The sequence below is a fragment of the Haliaeetus albicilla genome, chromosome 1 (assembly GCF_947461875.1).
Source record: "Haliaeetus albicilla chromosome 1, bHalAlb1.1, whole genome shotgun sequence".
Lineage (NCBI taxonomy): Eukaryota > Metazoa > Chordata > Aves > Accipitriformes > Accipitridae > Haliaeetus > Haliaeetus albicilla.
The window spans coordinates 37,761,062-37,779,519 of NC_091483.1; the positions used below are offsets into that span (position 1 = coordinate 37,761,062).

Here is an 18,458-nt window from a genome sequence, read left to right on the forward strand (position 1 = left end):
ATCCCCAACATCCCTGTAAAACACTCTTTATTCTGATCAAAGTCTCAAAATTCAAGTAAATCAGGTTTCTTGTGGGACTATAATTCTGCATTCTGATACAGGGTTAATATTCAGACTGTATAATTGTATGCCACATTTACACCAGATATTTTTCTTATTCAGTAGGAGGTTGAGGGTGGGGCAAAACAGACCAGCTAAGACAGAATCAAAAGCCACCTGAGAACTTTCCAGAACTGATATCAGAAAGTCATACCAACTTGCAAAAACCTCCACATTTTCATCAGAACTCATTTTCATGATGGAAACAATAACAGAAGATGTTATTTCAATTTGATGGCTTCACATCCACACAATTTTGAACATTTTGAATGTTTATACAAATAGTATCGCATTCCTTCTTTCCCTTTTTCTTCTTGTGGATTTACAGTAAAACAGACTTAATAAAGCAAGTGGAAGTCTTGGTAACAGAAGACTTCTGTTTTCATAACTGACTTTCAAAATGGTACATAGAAAATCACCCTCTTTAACTTCTCCCGTTATTGTATATTGAACAGATACAAATATGCAACCACACAGAAACATTTATTCTCCCAAAATTAGCATTATTACTTTATTTGGTGATTCATTACAATCTGCAAATCCAATAGTCAAAAAAATAAACTAGGCATAATATTAAAGCATTTTACAAGCAAAATACTTTACTGTTTCCTTTTCAATTTGCATAGGGTGGGATAAGTGTATTGGTTAAAGAATATAATGTACAGAAGAACAAAACCATAGTTCATCATACTGTACTGAAGAGTGTTACGATCCTGTGAGTGAACAGTACTTAAACAGCTATAACCGTCAATGGAAAACCATACACTTCAACATTAACAAGGCTGCCTTCCCGTGACCATGATGCATCATGAAGGCTGCAAGCCACTGGGCTTCTTTTCTTACGTTGTAGATCATCATACTTTAAAGAAATTAAAGAGTTAAACAAGCCAGAATGCATCTATCTACACTCATTTCTTTTCTACCTGAACAGAGGCCAGTATGGAGAGAGGGAATTTTTGAAGTCAGCTTCTGAAACCACTTATCGTAATGTCTGTCTCTCATATTTTCAGTGTCATGGAGCTAGCAAGCTCAGAGCTTCATCCACACATCTCTGTTTATTATTACTGTGCATCCAGGTAAAAAACTGTATTTTTTCACTGTGTAGCAACAAACTGCAAGGAGATCATTCTCCTTTCCTATTGTAATCACATCTCTGTTCCTCCAACTGTATAAATCTGGCTTTAAAGTCTCACAAAACTAAAAAATAGTTGATCTAGGTTGTAATAAAAAAAGTATTAAATACCTTTGGTAAAAATAGATATATTTAACAAGTTTAGAAAAGCAAATAGTTATATTGTCAAAAGGAGAGTATAAAAATGTACACGATAAAAAATAACAAACAAACAAACAAAAAATCATCAGCCATAGTAGTAAGAATAAAGGCGCTGTTCTTTTCAATGTTTGCTTCCTTAGCTCATGTTATTGTCCAGTCTTCTTTCTAAAAGGCAGGAACTTTACTAGAGCGTATGGAAAAATCCAGTCCTTTCTACCAGCATTAGACAAATTAAGTTTAGTTTGGAAAAAGATAGTCTGTTTTAACCCAAGTTTATACAACAGAGAACGCTTCGAGTTAGAGTACATAGGAGTAGTTGAACACAGAAAGAAAGATTTCAGGTGTTTTCAACCAGAGGCCAGATGTACTGGAGCTGTAGAAATGAGACAGCCAGCAGGATCAAGTCTCCATGATGTGAGCCTTCTAACTTTATTTTTACTCCTAAATTATAAATCCATGTATTGTCAAGAAAATTGTGGGGGACAAAAACAATACATATATTTTAAATCCCTCATTGATGCCTTTCTCCCATCCTTTCACTGGGCCTCCAAACAGAGCTGTCACACAACATATAATCCCAGTTTGGCTTCTCCTCTTTTTAGAGCTCACTGTAAATCTTGAAGATGGAAGATCCCCAAAGCAAACAACTGAGATTACAGAAGGAGATAATGCACAAGCCCCATAATAGAATCAGCCATTGATTGAATGTGCTTTGAAAGAAAACAGCACAATTAAATCATGTTTATCCTTCAGTATTCCCTTTGCACACACAGTCACACTCCTCATGGTGTTCCAAAGGTACATCTGTCAATGATTTATGCAACCCCCGGACGCCAATCCTTGGCTTCAGCTGAAGAACCTGAAGGAGAAGAAGCCAAGCATCAAGAAAACACTAAGTGCTTCATCAGACACCTAGACTATGAGCTAGATTACACGAGAAACACACTGGATGACAGTAAGCATATTAAAAGAAATAAGCTTTCCTCAGCTGAATGTCTTCATTTATTCTACCCACTAATTACTATTTTTGCTTTTACCTCAAGCCCTTTACAAAACAGATTAAAACATGTTGAACAGATACTTGCTTTTATCAAAGAAGAGAGTCTTGCAGTTTCATATTTCTACTTAATTTTATTTAAGGGCTAATAGTATAGTTAACCCAATGGAACTATTAGATATTCTATAATAAATAATTCTAGCTATAGATTTATAACAATGGAAATGGACAGATATGTGTTCCTTCATGAAGTTCACATCTACCACTAGAGAAAGTTGAACAAGGAGGTGTGGTTGCGATGTGTCTGAACTGCACCAGTAAACAAATACCTCAGGAATGACTTAATAGTTCCACAGAAAAGTATTTCAACAAGGAAGATATTACTTTTTTTATGTAACACCTCAGTAAAATGGTAAAAAAAATATTTACAACAAGTTCAATACATAACATCTTAAAATATTAATATTGGTGCATTCTTATAGTAAAAAGAAATTCCTTAATTGGCTTTCAGTATTTCCAAACATACAAATGCAAAAAAAGCACGTACCTCATGGTATTTTTTGGTGACTTTTGTTGGTACACATTGGCACTCATTGCAACTCTGATGACAACAGGCACAGTTTCCACCACAACGTTTAACCAGAAGACACAATGGCCAGAAGATGGTGTCAGTTCGCTTCAGCTCCTCCCTCAGTGACACTGAAAAGTTGCGAGGAGTACAACTATACAGCCGCACCTCCTCCTTTAGGAGGTTGAGATCGACCACTGCAAAAAAAGACAAACAAACTGGTGATTTTCTGATTTGTAATCCAACTTCATTGATGGTAAACCAGCTTCAGCAATGCAGAACCCTTGAGGAAAGTTCATTTTTGTGCAGCTGGTACAGGTTCAGCACACAAGTATAATACTGCAGTTATATGAATACCATGAAATTTAATTGAATGATCATTGTATAGGAATATTCACCAATTATTTTATAACTTTGGCAGAGTTGGTTCAAATTAAACAAATCGAACTTTGGCTAATATGTTCTGATAAATGTTTTATCAAATCAACTCTAATGGAGTTCTCCTTGGCCATGCTCATACTCTGAGCTCTAGTGTTGCTATTCTATATTAACTTTGGATTGGAGAAATACACACAGCAATTAAGAATCCCACAAACCTCCAAACACATTTTCAATTCATTTGCAAAAAGCATTCAAACTTATTCCCTGCTAAAATTTCAATTATTGCTTCTTTGCACGGGCGATGTAAGTATAAGAAAGAATCAAACCATTTATATCTAAGAGGACCTCACTTCTATGGAGTAAGAAGTTCAAGAAGTTATGTCATCATCAGTGAATACTGTACAGACAACAAATCGGTGCACAAGTATGTGTATCTATGTAACTATTAGTAGGCTCCATTTTTCTCCTCCTCCTTCATAGCAGCATATATATGAATTTCTGTTGCTTCTCTAGGTTTCATTTTCACTTGATGTATCTTAAATAAAATACAGCTCCTCCTTATAATCACCTAACTTGAAGTGCAAGTTAAAGATATTAATTAGTATTTGGCACCAGTTTCCCTATAAGCTGGTTCCACTGTATCATACTAGAGTCTCACTATGCCAGTGGTTGAACAGCAAGCTCATGAAAAGATCTGAAACAGGGCAAGCTCCTTTAGGTTCACCTTAGCTGCATAGCCAAGAAATAACGGGCCTTGCAAGTGGCAGTTAAGACCGAAAAAAATGGGATTGGTTTAGTGAAAAAAATAATACATTTTTTACTTTGGTGAAAAGCAATGTAATTTCATTTGTTTCAGAAAAGCCAGACTACAAAAGCATGATCTGGGATCTTTTGTCTGAACTGTTTCTCTCCAAACCTACCATCATTAAGAAGCAGAAGTAATGTCTAATTCATAGGAGTACTCTACCTGGTAAAAAAAGAAAAAAAAGCAAAAGAAACCCCTATGATTGCATGGCTACTGAGATGACTGAAATAGAGATCTCGAACAAAGCAGCAAAGAGCTTTAGACCAACTGTTTTTGAGCAAAATCAAGAGGAAATTAGAGGAAAAAAATCCCAGTGCATTGATATTACTTGACAAATACTTTATAGTTATTGCTAGCAGTTCGTAAATAAAAAGATCTAAAATAAAGCTAAAATATGTTTCTGATCTGAATCACCCTCTAGAGAAATAGCTTTTCTTTCCCTCTACTATATAAAGAGCCTCTAGAGGTCACCAAGGAGAACTTCAGCCTATCAAGGCAAGATAATATCTCTCAATTCTATTTAAACGTGTAAGAAATAAAGAGAATCTAGAAGCTGCATTTCTCTAGTAGAAATGCTCACTAGTACTGTCTCAGGAGCAGATCTTTGGGCAGCAATTTAATTCCATGTTTCTTCAAAGTTTCTTTTGCAGACCTTATCCATATACTGGCATCTGTACGTAAGGGTTTATTGTTGTGAAAGGTCAGTTAAACACACTGAAGCCTTTTCTCTGCTTGCACTTACAGTGAATGCCAAGCTGGGGCACTTCATTCCATCACTATCAGGTTAACATAGGCTTCTAAATAAACGATCTGATTTTTAAAAGCAAGGAGTGTGTAATAACTCCAATAAAGTTACTGATAGGACGCCAGCCTGCCTCCCACACTGCAAGAGCACTCCTTGGAGAAAGCTGAGAGGGGAGCAGAGGAAAAGAAGGACAAAACTTCTGGGGGAGAGATTCACTGCGAGAAATTAGAAATTATTTAAGCTCTTCTGATCAGCTAATAGCTCTAGGCTGAGTCATTTAGAGGGTGGACATGTCTACCTCCATTAATCAAGGATGGTGGATAGGAATGGATTACTTTCTCCTGTTACGTTTTCAAATATATAATAAGTGAACTGTCTGAATGAGGATAAAATGCCTAAAGCACAATGAGAGAAATGCTAGTTCTGCTAATACTTTCTACTGGTAGATTTCTACAGAGACTGACATGGTTGGTACAGTGACTTTCAAGAAGCTAAGCCTAGGCATCCTAACACAATTGCTGTTCAGCCCTTCACCATGGGAAATTGAAAGTGGAAGCTGGGCACTGATGCCTCTTCTAGCAAGCCCACCAACCAGTGGGAGAGAGATGCCTGAATGGTGTTATGCTTCCCAATTACGTCCTGCCTACCGGCAGCAGCATCCATTTCCCAGTAATAGCTGTACTTGTAACATAGAGAAAAGGGCAATGCACTAAAATGAGCAGCAGGTGTATTACACGTTTTGTCACAAAATTGGACTGAATTCGAACTGAAACCCTCAGACCTGCAGACCCGAATTTTAAAAAGGTTCCGTGGAAGAACACGCAATCAGCTCTTAGCAGATATCTTTTAGTGTGCCTCACTGTTACAACAGGCTTCAGGAGAGATGAAAAATGTCATGTTTGGTTTCCATGCTTTACAATGTACTAAGGTATATTGCTATTATGCCTCACAATGAACCCTTGCCCTACCTTATGTAATTCAATTTCATTAAAAGGTCTGCGGCAAATTTATCTCATGCTTATATAATCACTTCTTTGAAGTGTGTGAATGAAGCTGTTATTTTTTCAAAGAGTATCTGTCTGTCCAAAATTTATTTTAACACACTGTGGGCATGAAGTTAGATGAGAGAATGTATATATTCCCTTAAAAGTGTTTACTTAACCACAATAAAAGGTTATGTGGATTTCCCAAGTGCACTGAGTTACAGTACCTTTTATAATGTGAACATTTAAACACTCCTTCAACTTGGCTTCCACTCATGTATCATGTTTGACACAACAGTCAAAGTTCTTTTGTCTAGCACTAGCTCAGGAGGAATGGAAGGGTCTGCAGTAGCACAGGAATGGGAAACACTAAAATAAAAATAAGGGGAGAAGGAAAAAAAGGGAGAAAAAAATGTAGATGCAGGTAGGTCTACAGTAAAGTCTGTTTCAAAAGTGTGCCTTCACTGGCACATACAACTGATGTAATCCATGTTCACTCCAGCCTGAAAGTAACTGTTCAGCAATTGGCAATGCAACTGTTTGACATGTTCTGGGACGTGTATCGAGTACCATGGGGAACCCTTTTTCCCAAAACATTCTTCCAGCTGGATGCTGCTCTCAAAGTCAATGAAACAAACTAAATTCTGGTTGGGGCACTTGCTTGTGGGCACAAATAGCAGCAGGATGATTTTCATTCCCAAGCACCCTGGTGATGTTCCTGGAAGTGTAAGTTTCTTACTGGCTCCTACAATAGGACAGGGTTGTTACAAAACCCCAAATGTTAAAAAAAAAAAAAAAAAAAAAGTCACATAACTATAGGAGAAAAGCATCTACTAAGGACTATGGTTGAATTGTGACTCTTCTTCTTAAACAGACTTCAGAATATGGTCTGATGATTATGCATAAATTTCTGTGGGAAATGATGGGATATTTTTGCACAGCAAAATATATTTTATTTTTAAGTATGTTTAGTATTATAAAAGAATTTAGTACTATATTTAGACATCAAAGCCTCTGAACTTGGTGTTTCTTCTTTCCTGGCTAGAAGTTTTTGGAAGCATTTTATCCAGAGAAAACATCAGACACAGAAGTTCTGTGGAATTTAGGTTGTCTAAATATAGTCTTTTTCATATGAATTATTAAGTAGGAGGACAATACTCTTCTCTACATAAAGTAACATACACTTTTAATTACATTTTCATTTAATCTAGATATAAACTGATGTTTGTCTACGAAATCAGGACAGTAATTTAGCTTTTACACTGCACTATTGCAAAAATAAAACTGATCTAATTATAGGATCAAAGAGTTTGAAAAACCCAAACATTTTAGGGCATGCACTTCTCCCAAACATTTCTTAAAAAGGTTTTTAAATACAGCAAACATGCTGCTAGAGGGAATAACATTAAAAAAAGAAGGGGAAAAAAAAAAAAAAAGAACAAAAAAAGGTTTGCTTTCCCTATCTATTTAATAGACCTAACAGTTAATTCTATGTCATCGCAACTGGACATATTTTCCACCTCAGGCTATTACATTATACACTTGGTAATGCAGTCTGAGGGTGGTCTCTTAAAGATAAATGTGGCAATACCATGATGTGTTTATTCAGTGGAAAAATCTATTTCAGCATCTAATTAGAAGTCTTTAAAAGATTTATTCTGATAGTTTCTTTCTAAGATATGTCTTGCAGGGAGTTGCTTCTGTCTATATAGGTGTTATCCAACACCTGCATTTTTAGTTTATGTAACGTTTCACAAATTATATTTTGTTTTTCTCCCACTTACTGTATGCTTATGGCATACTTTTGGCAAATACTGAGTCTCTTTAATTAAGAAAGTGTTAAATGACTGTCTGAAAGGCATGGTCCATTGCTGAAAGCTTTTAAATAGATTTCCTCCTCTTTGACTCTTGATTTAGTTGCCACGTCCATAGCTGTAGCAATACAGGTAGGGTAGAAGGGTTGATTTTTAGGCTCTGATCCAAGAATTAGCCGTCAAAAACTTAAATTTGACTTATGAAAAGTTTTACTTCCTCCCTTTTCTTGCTCATCAGATAATAATCTAGTTCATGTTTTTCAACAGGGTATTCAGTTATACTCGTATGTTTTCATTTTCATGCTGTATGGTGGGCAAGGAAGGAGGTATTGCCTGCATGCTATCCATCCACATGGAATCCATAAACATGAAATAGAGGGCAGCATCTGTATGATATGCGGTAGAAAATTCATGAATGTCAAAAGTAGATGGACAAAAATGACTTGCTGAACAAGAAATAGCTCCACAAGTCTTGAAATACATAATCTACTTTACATCTGATTAAGTTAACAACTGCATGATCAAACTGGACATGGACACAGGGATTTCATGAGGTATCATGAAAGAGAAACATTTAGCTAATTGCTCTCAATTCATATGGTGTAGAGACTGGAACAATTCTAAGGAAAGAAACCAATCATTCACATGATACAGTAAGTGTAAGAAATCACCCACGCTAAACAAAAAATAAAGTTTTTGCCCTCCATAAAAAAAGAAACCCACAAAGTTAGATTATGTCACCCAGCCAAGATGCCCTGCTACTTTGTGGAAATAAAAATCTCCCAGGTTCCCTGCAGAAAACTACCCTGTCTGCTTCTACTCCCCCCACCCACCCTTTTGTTACTTTATCCTGCTAAATTCCTTTACGTTTTGAGCTTGGTTATTGTCCTTTTTCAGATAATATAATGGTGAGAATAGCTAACAACAACAATCTCTGCTGTATTTCTAACATATTCCTTTCTTGGAACCAAAACTCAAGGTGAAGAATGCTCTTAATTACCATTTCTTTGTTAAGAAAACATACCCACAGAAAGCTGCAAGGCCAGACAGAAGAGTGATTTACCTCTTGATTTCCTCCCATGAATATATGCCTTTCCAAGAAGTTGCCATGTTGGCCTGTACAAATCTTCCAAATCCAGTTGCCACCGATCTGGTTCAAGGTACCGGATAAGTTCTTCCACAGTACTAAATCCAGCAACGGCATTGTTTAATACATCTAACGGTAAAGCTGATGGGGGTAGCAATGATGGGCTAGGTGCTTCTGTGTGGTGCTGCAATCAAAGCCAAGAGAAGAGTACCAGTCAGAGGGTTAATGGATCTGCTTTGATGAAGTGCTGTACTTTATGAAGTTACATAGCTGGGAAAGTTTATAAGTGGCTAGCTTGTTTCCAATGTACAGTTTACCCAATAAGACAAATGACAAGAGTCAAAAAGTACCTAATTATTCTTTAGTGATAATTGTAAACAAACTTCCACTAGACAGTTTTCCCACTTCTTACATTCCTAGCCTTGAAGATAGCATGCCACTATACCTGTTCTTTGAAGAAGTTCACTGAGTGATGGATAAGATTTTAGAAATAGAACAGAGCGATTTGAAAATATGGCCCCATTACAGGCATTTACTGTAACCCCCTAGAAATCCAAGGAAACACACATTTCACATGCTGCCTTTCCTCTCAAACTTAGCCACAACCTTTGTCTTCTTGTCTTACAATGTAAAATATGAACATATCCTAGTACAAAGATAGCAAATATTCCCACTCTCATTTATAGATAGAAAAAGCACCAGTTACGTTTCTTACAGTACTAAGAATTATGTTTCTGGTTAAACAATAATGAACAGAGTACTAACAACGTCTGGCATTAATATAATTACTTCTCCCTTAAGAAGGAAAAAAAAACAACAAAACAAGTTCCTAAGGATATCAAAAGTATTTAAATGCTGCAACTGAGTATCGCAAAAGTCTATGTACTTTCCCACAGCACAAATCTCACTGACAAACTCACTGGATCAGGGGTACTCAGTCACAGGCAATTCAAGCAAAGTGAGACTTCTGGTTTTGCTCACTCCACTATCTGTTTAAAAATTATGCATTGATTCGTATTTTCAAAAAAGGCAGGAAGGGCAGCCTAAGTAGGAAGCTGCTGCTGCACCTCCGTAAGTTTCTTTAGACTTTTATATAGGCAGACATCACTACAGACATTATGTCCACAGTACTACACTAGAGCAATTTATCTGGACCATATAAAAATTATGAAGAAAGATTTGAACATACTGCTGATTTAGGGGATGGGAAGGACAAGAAATCTCAAACTTAAATGCATAGTGCTACATGCATCACTGCTCTCAATTGTAGTCCATATAAGATTTAGGAAAAATTTATTCACTGTAAGTACAATCAGGCTTTGGAAAAGGTTGCCCAGAGAGGCTGCACAGTATCCATCACTGGAGGCTTTCAATAACTGACTGGATAAAGCCCTGAGCAACGGTCTGACCTCAGAACTGACCTTACCCTGAGCAGGGGGTTAAACTAGAGATCTCCTGAGGTCCCTTGCTGAATTTTCCTACAAAAGTCCTACAACATAATATTAAGAATGAAGGACTGAATGTTCCTCCAATAAGTGAACTAACATGCTTCTTGTCCATTCCCTGTGCAGTGCCTGTTAGTAATGCAAAACACGTACATATATATATATATTTATTAATATGTATTTATCTATATTTTATATATTTAAAAATCCTCATACCACTTAGTGTCAAAATCGCACTCCCAGTACTCTAATGTGAAGTCTATACATACTGCAGTTTTTTTCCATCTTTAATGTCAGATCAGTTGTATTCATTTACCTTTTCAAAATGATCAGAGAAATTGATGAGAAATTTAACAGTTATGCAGGAAAAAAATATTTAATAAAATAATCCTTGCAACACTACATACTAAACAGCAGTTTTCTAAAATACATATGCCTGTGATAGCTGTATTTCATACCAATAATTATATTTTCCTTTCTGTGCTCTCAATTTTATTAAATGTGCATTTTTGGTTTCAGCTAATTGTGTGGTTGAAAGGGCAGCAAATGGAAGTAACCACCATGCCCTTCCTATTTTCTGCTTCAAGGGTTTTCTCTCTCCATCTGCAAGAAATGCAGGCACTAGAATGATTTGTGCTGCTTTTCAACCGGGAGTTTTGCAAAGACAATACCAAACATAAATCTAGTGTGCTGCTACTATTAACTTTACTATATTTTCTTCTTGCTAATCTGGCGTCATTTCCAATAGAGTGAGTGAAGTAGTTGCTTCCCATTCTGGATGAATACGGATTTCAAAAAGTAAAATATTTCTTTTCCTCTTCACTCCACTGCCCACATTAAAAATAATAACATGTTGATCCATCTATTAGGTTATGATAATAAAGCAACAGATTCTGGTCTATAATTTAAATATTTGCTTTTAGCAAAACATACTACTCAGCAAGTTTCAGAATAGTGCTGTGACACTATAATTCAGATGGTCAAAAAAAAATATTCCAAAATTTTTCTTCCTGTTTTTCTCCTCCACGATGATGTATTTGTAACAGCCACATTTCCTGGTTTGAAGGTGTAGGGTTTTGCTAAAGTGAAAAACAAAATAAGGATCAAATGGTAGAATTAGTACCTGAAGAAAAAAATCTACTTTGTTTGCAGCTGAAGAATTTACTTTGGTGTCTTACTTCTACTAGGACTTTTTGTTCCCAATGAAATAGATGGATTCCAGATGAAAATCCATTGGTCTAGAATCTATTTCCACATTTACAACTTAGAACATGCACACTTAGCATGTTTTATGTTATTCTGGATTCAGTAGGCATCTGCCTGAGTTAAAACGTTATGAGGATATGGTGAATCACTGTGCTTAACGGTAACACAATTAAAGTTGTCATCACTTTCTAATCATTCTCACAGCAAACCAAAACATAAAGAAAAAGTATTTGAAACAGCAAAATTGCACAACTTCGAAGATGAATGTTTTAGAATAAAGTAATTAAAATCTCAAGATTAAGAATGTTTTTCCCACTAATCTTTTAATTTAGTCAATTTAAACGACAGTTAAAATGTACCAAAGATTAAATATAATTGATATTATAAGCTATAAATGCTGTAATTTATATTTATAACATAATAACCTTTATGAAATCTCAATTCAATAAATTGTTTAATATAAATGGTAATTCAAGTTATACTCTACATTGCTTTTACTTGCTTTTACTTTTACTATTTATTTTATAGTTTCAACCTTTTGGATAGAATGTCCATGGCAGCATAAATGGTACTCCTTCCTTTGAGTAAAATTATATCTTGATATTTTATACAATTTATAATTTCACTTGACTTTCTCAAAGTTTTTTGTGTTCTATAGGCAGTATTTACACCTGCAATAAGGTTTTACTCTCAGAGAAGATAACAGGAGAAATGACTTAATGCAAGAAATTAAAACTCAACTTCATTGAGGGGACGGACATTCCTTTTAGAACAAGCAAGCACAAAACTTCAGCATAACTCTGAAATGTAGCATCATAGTTGCAACTTCAAAATGCTGAAATGCTCCTTAAATGGAGCTTTCCCTCATTTTATAGCAAGTCCATCACTTCTATTATAGTTCCTTCCGGTTAATAATCTCAGATAAAAATCCACGTGCCTAGAATTTAATCTACATCTCTCTTGACACTCCTACTCTGACCCTTGCCTCCACCTGCATGCCTGACATAAACTGATGTTGTCAAGTCACTCTCTGTGCAGTGCTACCGACATCAGTACTCAGTAGGTCTCAGAGATGCAATTTCACTGCAGAATGGTGGTGTGGAAGCCTCACAGGAGGACCACCAATAAGCTCTAGCTGTTTTGCTGCACAATGTTGATGGAAGCAATGAAGATGATCTTACAATGAAGTAGCTATCTGTCAACTGTACATCTATCACCTAACTTACTCCACAGAACTATATCACATCTCCCCTAACAGGCCAGTTGGCACATAACCAACCTTTGATATAACAGACATCTCTTTATCTGACAGGGGACACATAACCCAAGACAGCTGACACTTACTTAGGTATAGCAGCTATCCAAAATAGCTTTCCTGATAGAGACCACTTACTGGGAAGTGATGTTCTCCAAGCTTTTCTACAATAAATACTAATCAACAGTAAATACTTTTTCTGTCATAGCAGCACATCCTTGATTAATACCAATGTTTTAGACTTGAGACCACCTTTTTTATTTTTTTGCCTGAGCATGAATAATTTCTGTCAAGACAGATTTCAAAAACACATCAACAAGTTCTGTATTTTAATGTGATTCCTCTAGTTAACAAAACACTCTATGGTTTTTGGTTTTGTGCCCAGGAAAAAATTTCAATTTACTTTAATAAGAATAAACATGTTTAAAACCAAGGTAGAGCCAAACGGTTGCATCTTTACTGTTAGTTAAAATGATTCAGGATGAAAACCAGAGCAGAAAACATAGGGCTTCTGCTGCCCTGTAGAACAGCCAAGAATGACAATTAGTGTTGGATCAAACAGAACTTTCATTAGGTCTGTTTATATTGTATTTCTGTACGTGTACTTCACTCTGTGAAAACAAATACCTTACAGAAATCCCCTAAGGTGTTTACAAGTGTAAAAGACAGGCAAATAGACCAAATTTAGGCAACAGTTTAAGATAAGGGCTTGGAAAAAAGGAAGGAAATAATATAAAGACTAACTTCATGAAACTATCCAGCCCTGAAGATTATACATAACAGCAGCACCCCAGAAGAAATTTAGGGAGTAAAATGCATTTTAGGGTGCTCACAATGTTAGTTGTGCCCTATTAAAGGAATCAAAACTACTCCATCTAGCCTCTTTCTCAAAGGGGAAAGGGTGGGACACTCTCATAAGTAGAATAAGAAGGTGATCATCAGTGAAGCAGTAAATCAGAACAAAAACTGCAACGATTTGAAATTACCTAATTGAAGCTCAAACCTAAAGGATGATTTAGTATGTAGCCTAACTTGAAGACTTGTGATTCATTTCTTGTTCTGGCACGTTTCCTGTGTGGTCCTGAGCATATTTAAGCCACAGCTTCATGGTGTAAAGCATCTGGCAGTAGCATCTACTTGCTACGCCTGCATGACTGTGTATGTGGCTGCATCATAAACAAGAAGTAATCTTTCTGAAAAAGGGTATTTCTTATTTCCTTTTTCATTTAACCGCAATCTTAGTCACAGCACAGACCTCCAACAGCTAAGCCATCACGACCAAAAGCACAGCGACCACTAACACAAACATTTTTAGATTCACTCTGGCACCAGGAATTTCATAGCATGTAGGTCTCTAACACAGCCTTATCGAATCTGTAGAATGAGCATAAAGGCAATTCCTTGATCTCACAAATTCTGTGAGAGAATGAATACAATAAACATTTATTAGATGCTCATGATTGGTTTATCTGAGGAATCCAGAATTATTTTAGATAGATAAAGGGTAAAACCTTGCATATGAGACTGTATGTTATAACCTTTCCCATTCTGCCACTATCCGTCTGTTCTTTCCTTGCACTGAACCTGCTCCAAGGATAAACAATTCGGAACAAAACAGCACTCACATACAATCTACACAAGATCAGCTCTTAAGCACCATCATGATCTAAGCAAAGCTTTCCTTTTGCTCCTGTCTCATAGGACAGGACTGTCAAGGTACTGACACTACCCTCTTCCAGTTAAAGGAGAGGCAAGAAGCAATTTTGTTAGTTTGCTGCAGCCAGGAGTGAGGAATTTCATGTTTAATAACGCAATCTCTGAGTTAAGACTGGAACAACAAAAACAAGTGAGTCAAATACTTGGCATGACAGGACACTTACAAGTAGTGAATAATATGTCTAAAATAATTCCTTCCCCACAAAAGAAATCCCCATTTTTTTCATTTCTTGTCTTGAAGAAAACATTGTCAAGCAGTTTCTGGGTGAAAAACCATTCATCAGTTAGCACAGTTTAGAGAAACTATTAAACATCAGTATGGTTTAATCAGACTAGAAGGGACTCTTTAATAAAGAAAACCTCAGAGGAACCTCCCCTCCCCTGAAAACCAACTAGGATCAGTACTTTGAAAGAAATAACATATTTTTTCTAATTAAATATCCTTGCAGATTATTATTATTATTATTATTATTATTATTATACAGGAACAGTCTGAGTCCTGCTTAGATTTAGAGATATGCTCTTGAAACTAATAGTACATGCACATTCTTGTAACACAATAAAGCAAGCCTGTTTTCTTCCTTTATAATCACAGGTAGCCCTCCTATTAGCATCATTAGAAGCTATGAGGGAGAGCAGATATCCAACTCTTTCCAAGTTTGCCCTGAGGACATAGAAGCTTCTTGGCGTAACAATAGCTCTTTCTTTTCTCCCATAAGTACATGCAGTAATAACTGTGAAAAGCCTCTAGAAATCCTGACCTACCTGAAAGAGTACAAACTTTTACTTGCTTACAGGTATGTAGTACAAGAAAGCTAATTTGTTTGTGAAAGTCTGTCACTTGTAAAGACATCATCTCTGCGCAACATTAACCTGCACCACTGCTGTGCAAAATTTTAGTCCTGTTCAAGTAGCAATGTAGAAGGAAGTAGAGATGATCTGCAGCTAAGGCCTGTGCACAATCACCTAAGCAGAGAAATCAAGTTCCAGAATCCTCTCCTTATGCCTCCAGCAAAGTCATGAAAAAAGAAGGAGCAAAGGCAGATAATCAATTTAGACTGCCAAAGCTGGGGAATAAGCCAAGGATGTTTACTTGCATGTGACAGAGATGGAAGCCAGGAAGGCCGGCGTAGTTCCCATCCATTGCAGTGCTTCTTACTTCTTTAGCTGAAGTTACTGTCACAGCAGTGAGGATGGTTGCATGAGACACGCAGCAGCTCCAGGGCTGCTAAGTAGGTAGGTCTGGTAAATTAAGCTCCAGTGGCACTGAAGTAAACACGCATCTCATTCAGCTATCCTCACTTCAGGGACATAACTTCTGCCAATCAAATGACATACAGGTAGGGGTACCAACCCTCCTCAACTTAATCAGCTACTTCACATGAGATCCAGAATGCAGGATGACAGCCCCCTCCTTCCCTACTGGGCCTCCAGCTCTCTGCTTTTCACAAGCTCCCTAAATTTTCTGTTCTTACATTGTGCTACAACCGCTTATCAAAAGCTTGTCTAGCCTCTCTTCACATGCATGCAGGGCTTTCCTTTTATCTCACTGAGGACCTTATTCACTGAGTATCCATGCACTCGTACCAATTTACATCTTAAAGCCAGATAGAGATGGCTTTCCAAACCCTACCTCTGTATTTTTATTACAGCACTTTGAGGATTGCTTCTCAAATAGTGCATCGTTTCTACTCTTCTTTCCATAAGGTCACAAGGGAAAGTGAATGTGCTTGTGCCTTTCTGTCTTTGACTGTCACAGGTGTGAATAAAAGAATAAAGACATGTAAAAGTAGTGTTTCGAGCAGCCAAACTTTCCATCAGGTGAAAGTTTCGAGATAAAATACATGTTCTGAAAAGTTTTAAATATTCCCCCAAAAAGAGTTTCTGTGCAGTTCACAGAGAAGGCCTGGAATTCTATCTGTGCTGGAAACAACTGGGAGATGCTCTGAAGGAAATTAGCAGCATGGAAATAAATCAGCTTGCTTCTGGCAAATTGCAGCTTTTTGCCTGAATCCTGTGTACCCTGACACCCTTTGAAATACACAGCACAGATGTGAGAGCCACTCTTGTGAACACAAAGATGACACATCTCTAGAGCAAGTTCATAAACTCTCAGAGGATGCCATCAGTAGCAATAATCTCTGGAATCCATTTTCAAAAAACTTTAGTGATTTGGTTAGTTCTCATCATAAATATCTATAATCACTTATGTGTATACATATATATGTATGTTTATATATGTATAAATATACATTTTGCTTTTTCCTGTGATCACACGCATCAGTCATAATCCACACTAATTAATTTTAAAGGCCAAAACAAGAAAACTAATGCTCACAGTACTGTAGTGTATGGAAGACGTTGCTGTCAATACACTTCATCGTGTTAGTTGTAGTGTTTTCTATTCCTAGGAAATATATACAGACAGATGACTATCTTTCTTGGATGAAATTGTATGGAATTACTGATTTTTTCAGTGCCTCTGGTAAGTCTCATCAAAGCACACTACTTCATCAGGATTTCACAAGCACCACAAAATTACCAAATTTCTCTCTCCTGTCTCTCCTCTACTGAAAGTATTTGTTATTCTACAAAATGATCCAGTGATTCTTGTATTCTTTTGGGCAAGAACTTTCATTCTCTGATTTATTATTTTGGTTAATTAAGAAGAGAAGACATACAAACAATTCTGCTTGAAAGCTGTGCCACCAGCATCTCTGGCAACTGCAGAGGTCTCAAACCATGAAGCGTACAAACCCTGCAACCGCTAGAATCTATAAAGCTTGCAGATTCAGCCTGCTAGTTGCAAAAGAAGTCAAGTTTTGATGTCTTCCTACCTTTGCCATGGGTTTTTACTGTATTTGCTTACATCAGAAGTTTGTGGCCGTAGTACTGAATGATAAGATTCCAGATAGAAGACTCAAAGAAATGCAAGAACTCTCATGACTCGGACACATTTCGACTCAGTAGCCAAACACTTAGCCTTATTCTGAAAGCATGTCCTGATGTACTGTGTTGAACAGGGAGCATTTAAAAGCAAACACTTAGTCTGTAATGAATCAGGTCTAATAGTATAGAACAAGTTATGGCATTGACTATCTCCCTGACAAAAAGTTTCAAAGTTACATCAGTATGTCGGTTTTCATCTAGAGTCCCTTCCTCAAATAATTTGTCTTTTTTGTTGTTTTCAGATTACTGTAGATACGCAAACTAATTTTAGGTATATAATCCCTGAGTTTTCGTTCCTACAAAGTATACTTGTGGCAGAGTATTATCTAAACCATAACTACTTCTGAAACCTTAATTTTTAGTGAGCGCTATCTTCTTGTTTATGTATCTCTCTCTTCTAAATGAGACTTTAAAGAAAATTTACAGTGAGCTCTCCTCACCCCATACAAGTATATATATGCCATAAGAAAAAGTAAGTCTACCTTTTGTATCTTAGTAACAACTGCAAAATACTTTCTGAACTTCAAAGAAACTTGCATTATAACATTCTCAAACCAAACATATGCAATACATTTAAAACTAACTAGATGTTTATTTACCTCATGCATGTGCACATAGAAGGACTATAACTGCAACTTAAAAAAGTTAAAACCCAGTAGATAATTTTCTTTCTTGTATTATTTGAATGCTTAATAAAAACATTTAGTCTAATTCAGACCATGGGCAATAGTAGTATCTATACACACATTTTAAAGAGTATAAAGTGCGTGTTTACACAGACAAAGTACCTGCTGAAAATGACTGAAAATAGACCTGTGTATAGGCAAAATGAAGTCCCAAAATAATTTACTGAAGTACAGTTTCCCTCACCCTAATCTCATAAAATCTTTGTTTGAAGAAAGTCCTGCAGTGTGTCTTGTGCTTGCAGTATGGTGCTAAAACAAGCAAAAAACCCGACATCTAAAAAACCATCATCTGCAAGTCTGATAACTTTTTTTTTTACATTCACAGAACTGTCCTACACAAATTAACAGCTGCAATGAATCATTTCAATGTGTGGAGCACATCTTTTATAAGTGTTTGCTAAAAGTTTGGTTGAATCACTTGTAGTGGAAGTTGGCAGCAGTCTTCTGCC

At 36.5% G+C, this 18,458-nt stretch overlaps 1 protein-coding gene across 1 annotated transcript in view; it reads right to left on the minus strand.

Moving 5' to 3' along the window:
• Positions 1-581: 581 nt before the first annotated feature.
• Positions 582-18,458, minus strand: part of PDGFC (platelet derived growth factor C) — a 139,143-nt gene continuing 121,266 nt past the window's right edge. Inside the window, exons 4-6 of the mRNA XM_069785893.1 lie at positions 8,729-8,936; positions 2,917-3,134; positions 582-2,231 (exon numbers count right to left, since the gene is read on the minus strand). Coding sequence (XP_069641994.1) covers positions 2,115-2,231; positions 2,917-3,134; positions 8,729-8,936 — 543 coding nt within the window. The 3' untranslated portion in view covers positions 582-2,114. The remainder of the gene's footprint in view (positions 2,232-2,916; positions 3,135-8,728; positions 8,937-18,458) is intronic.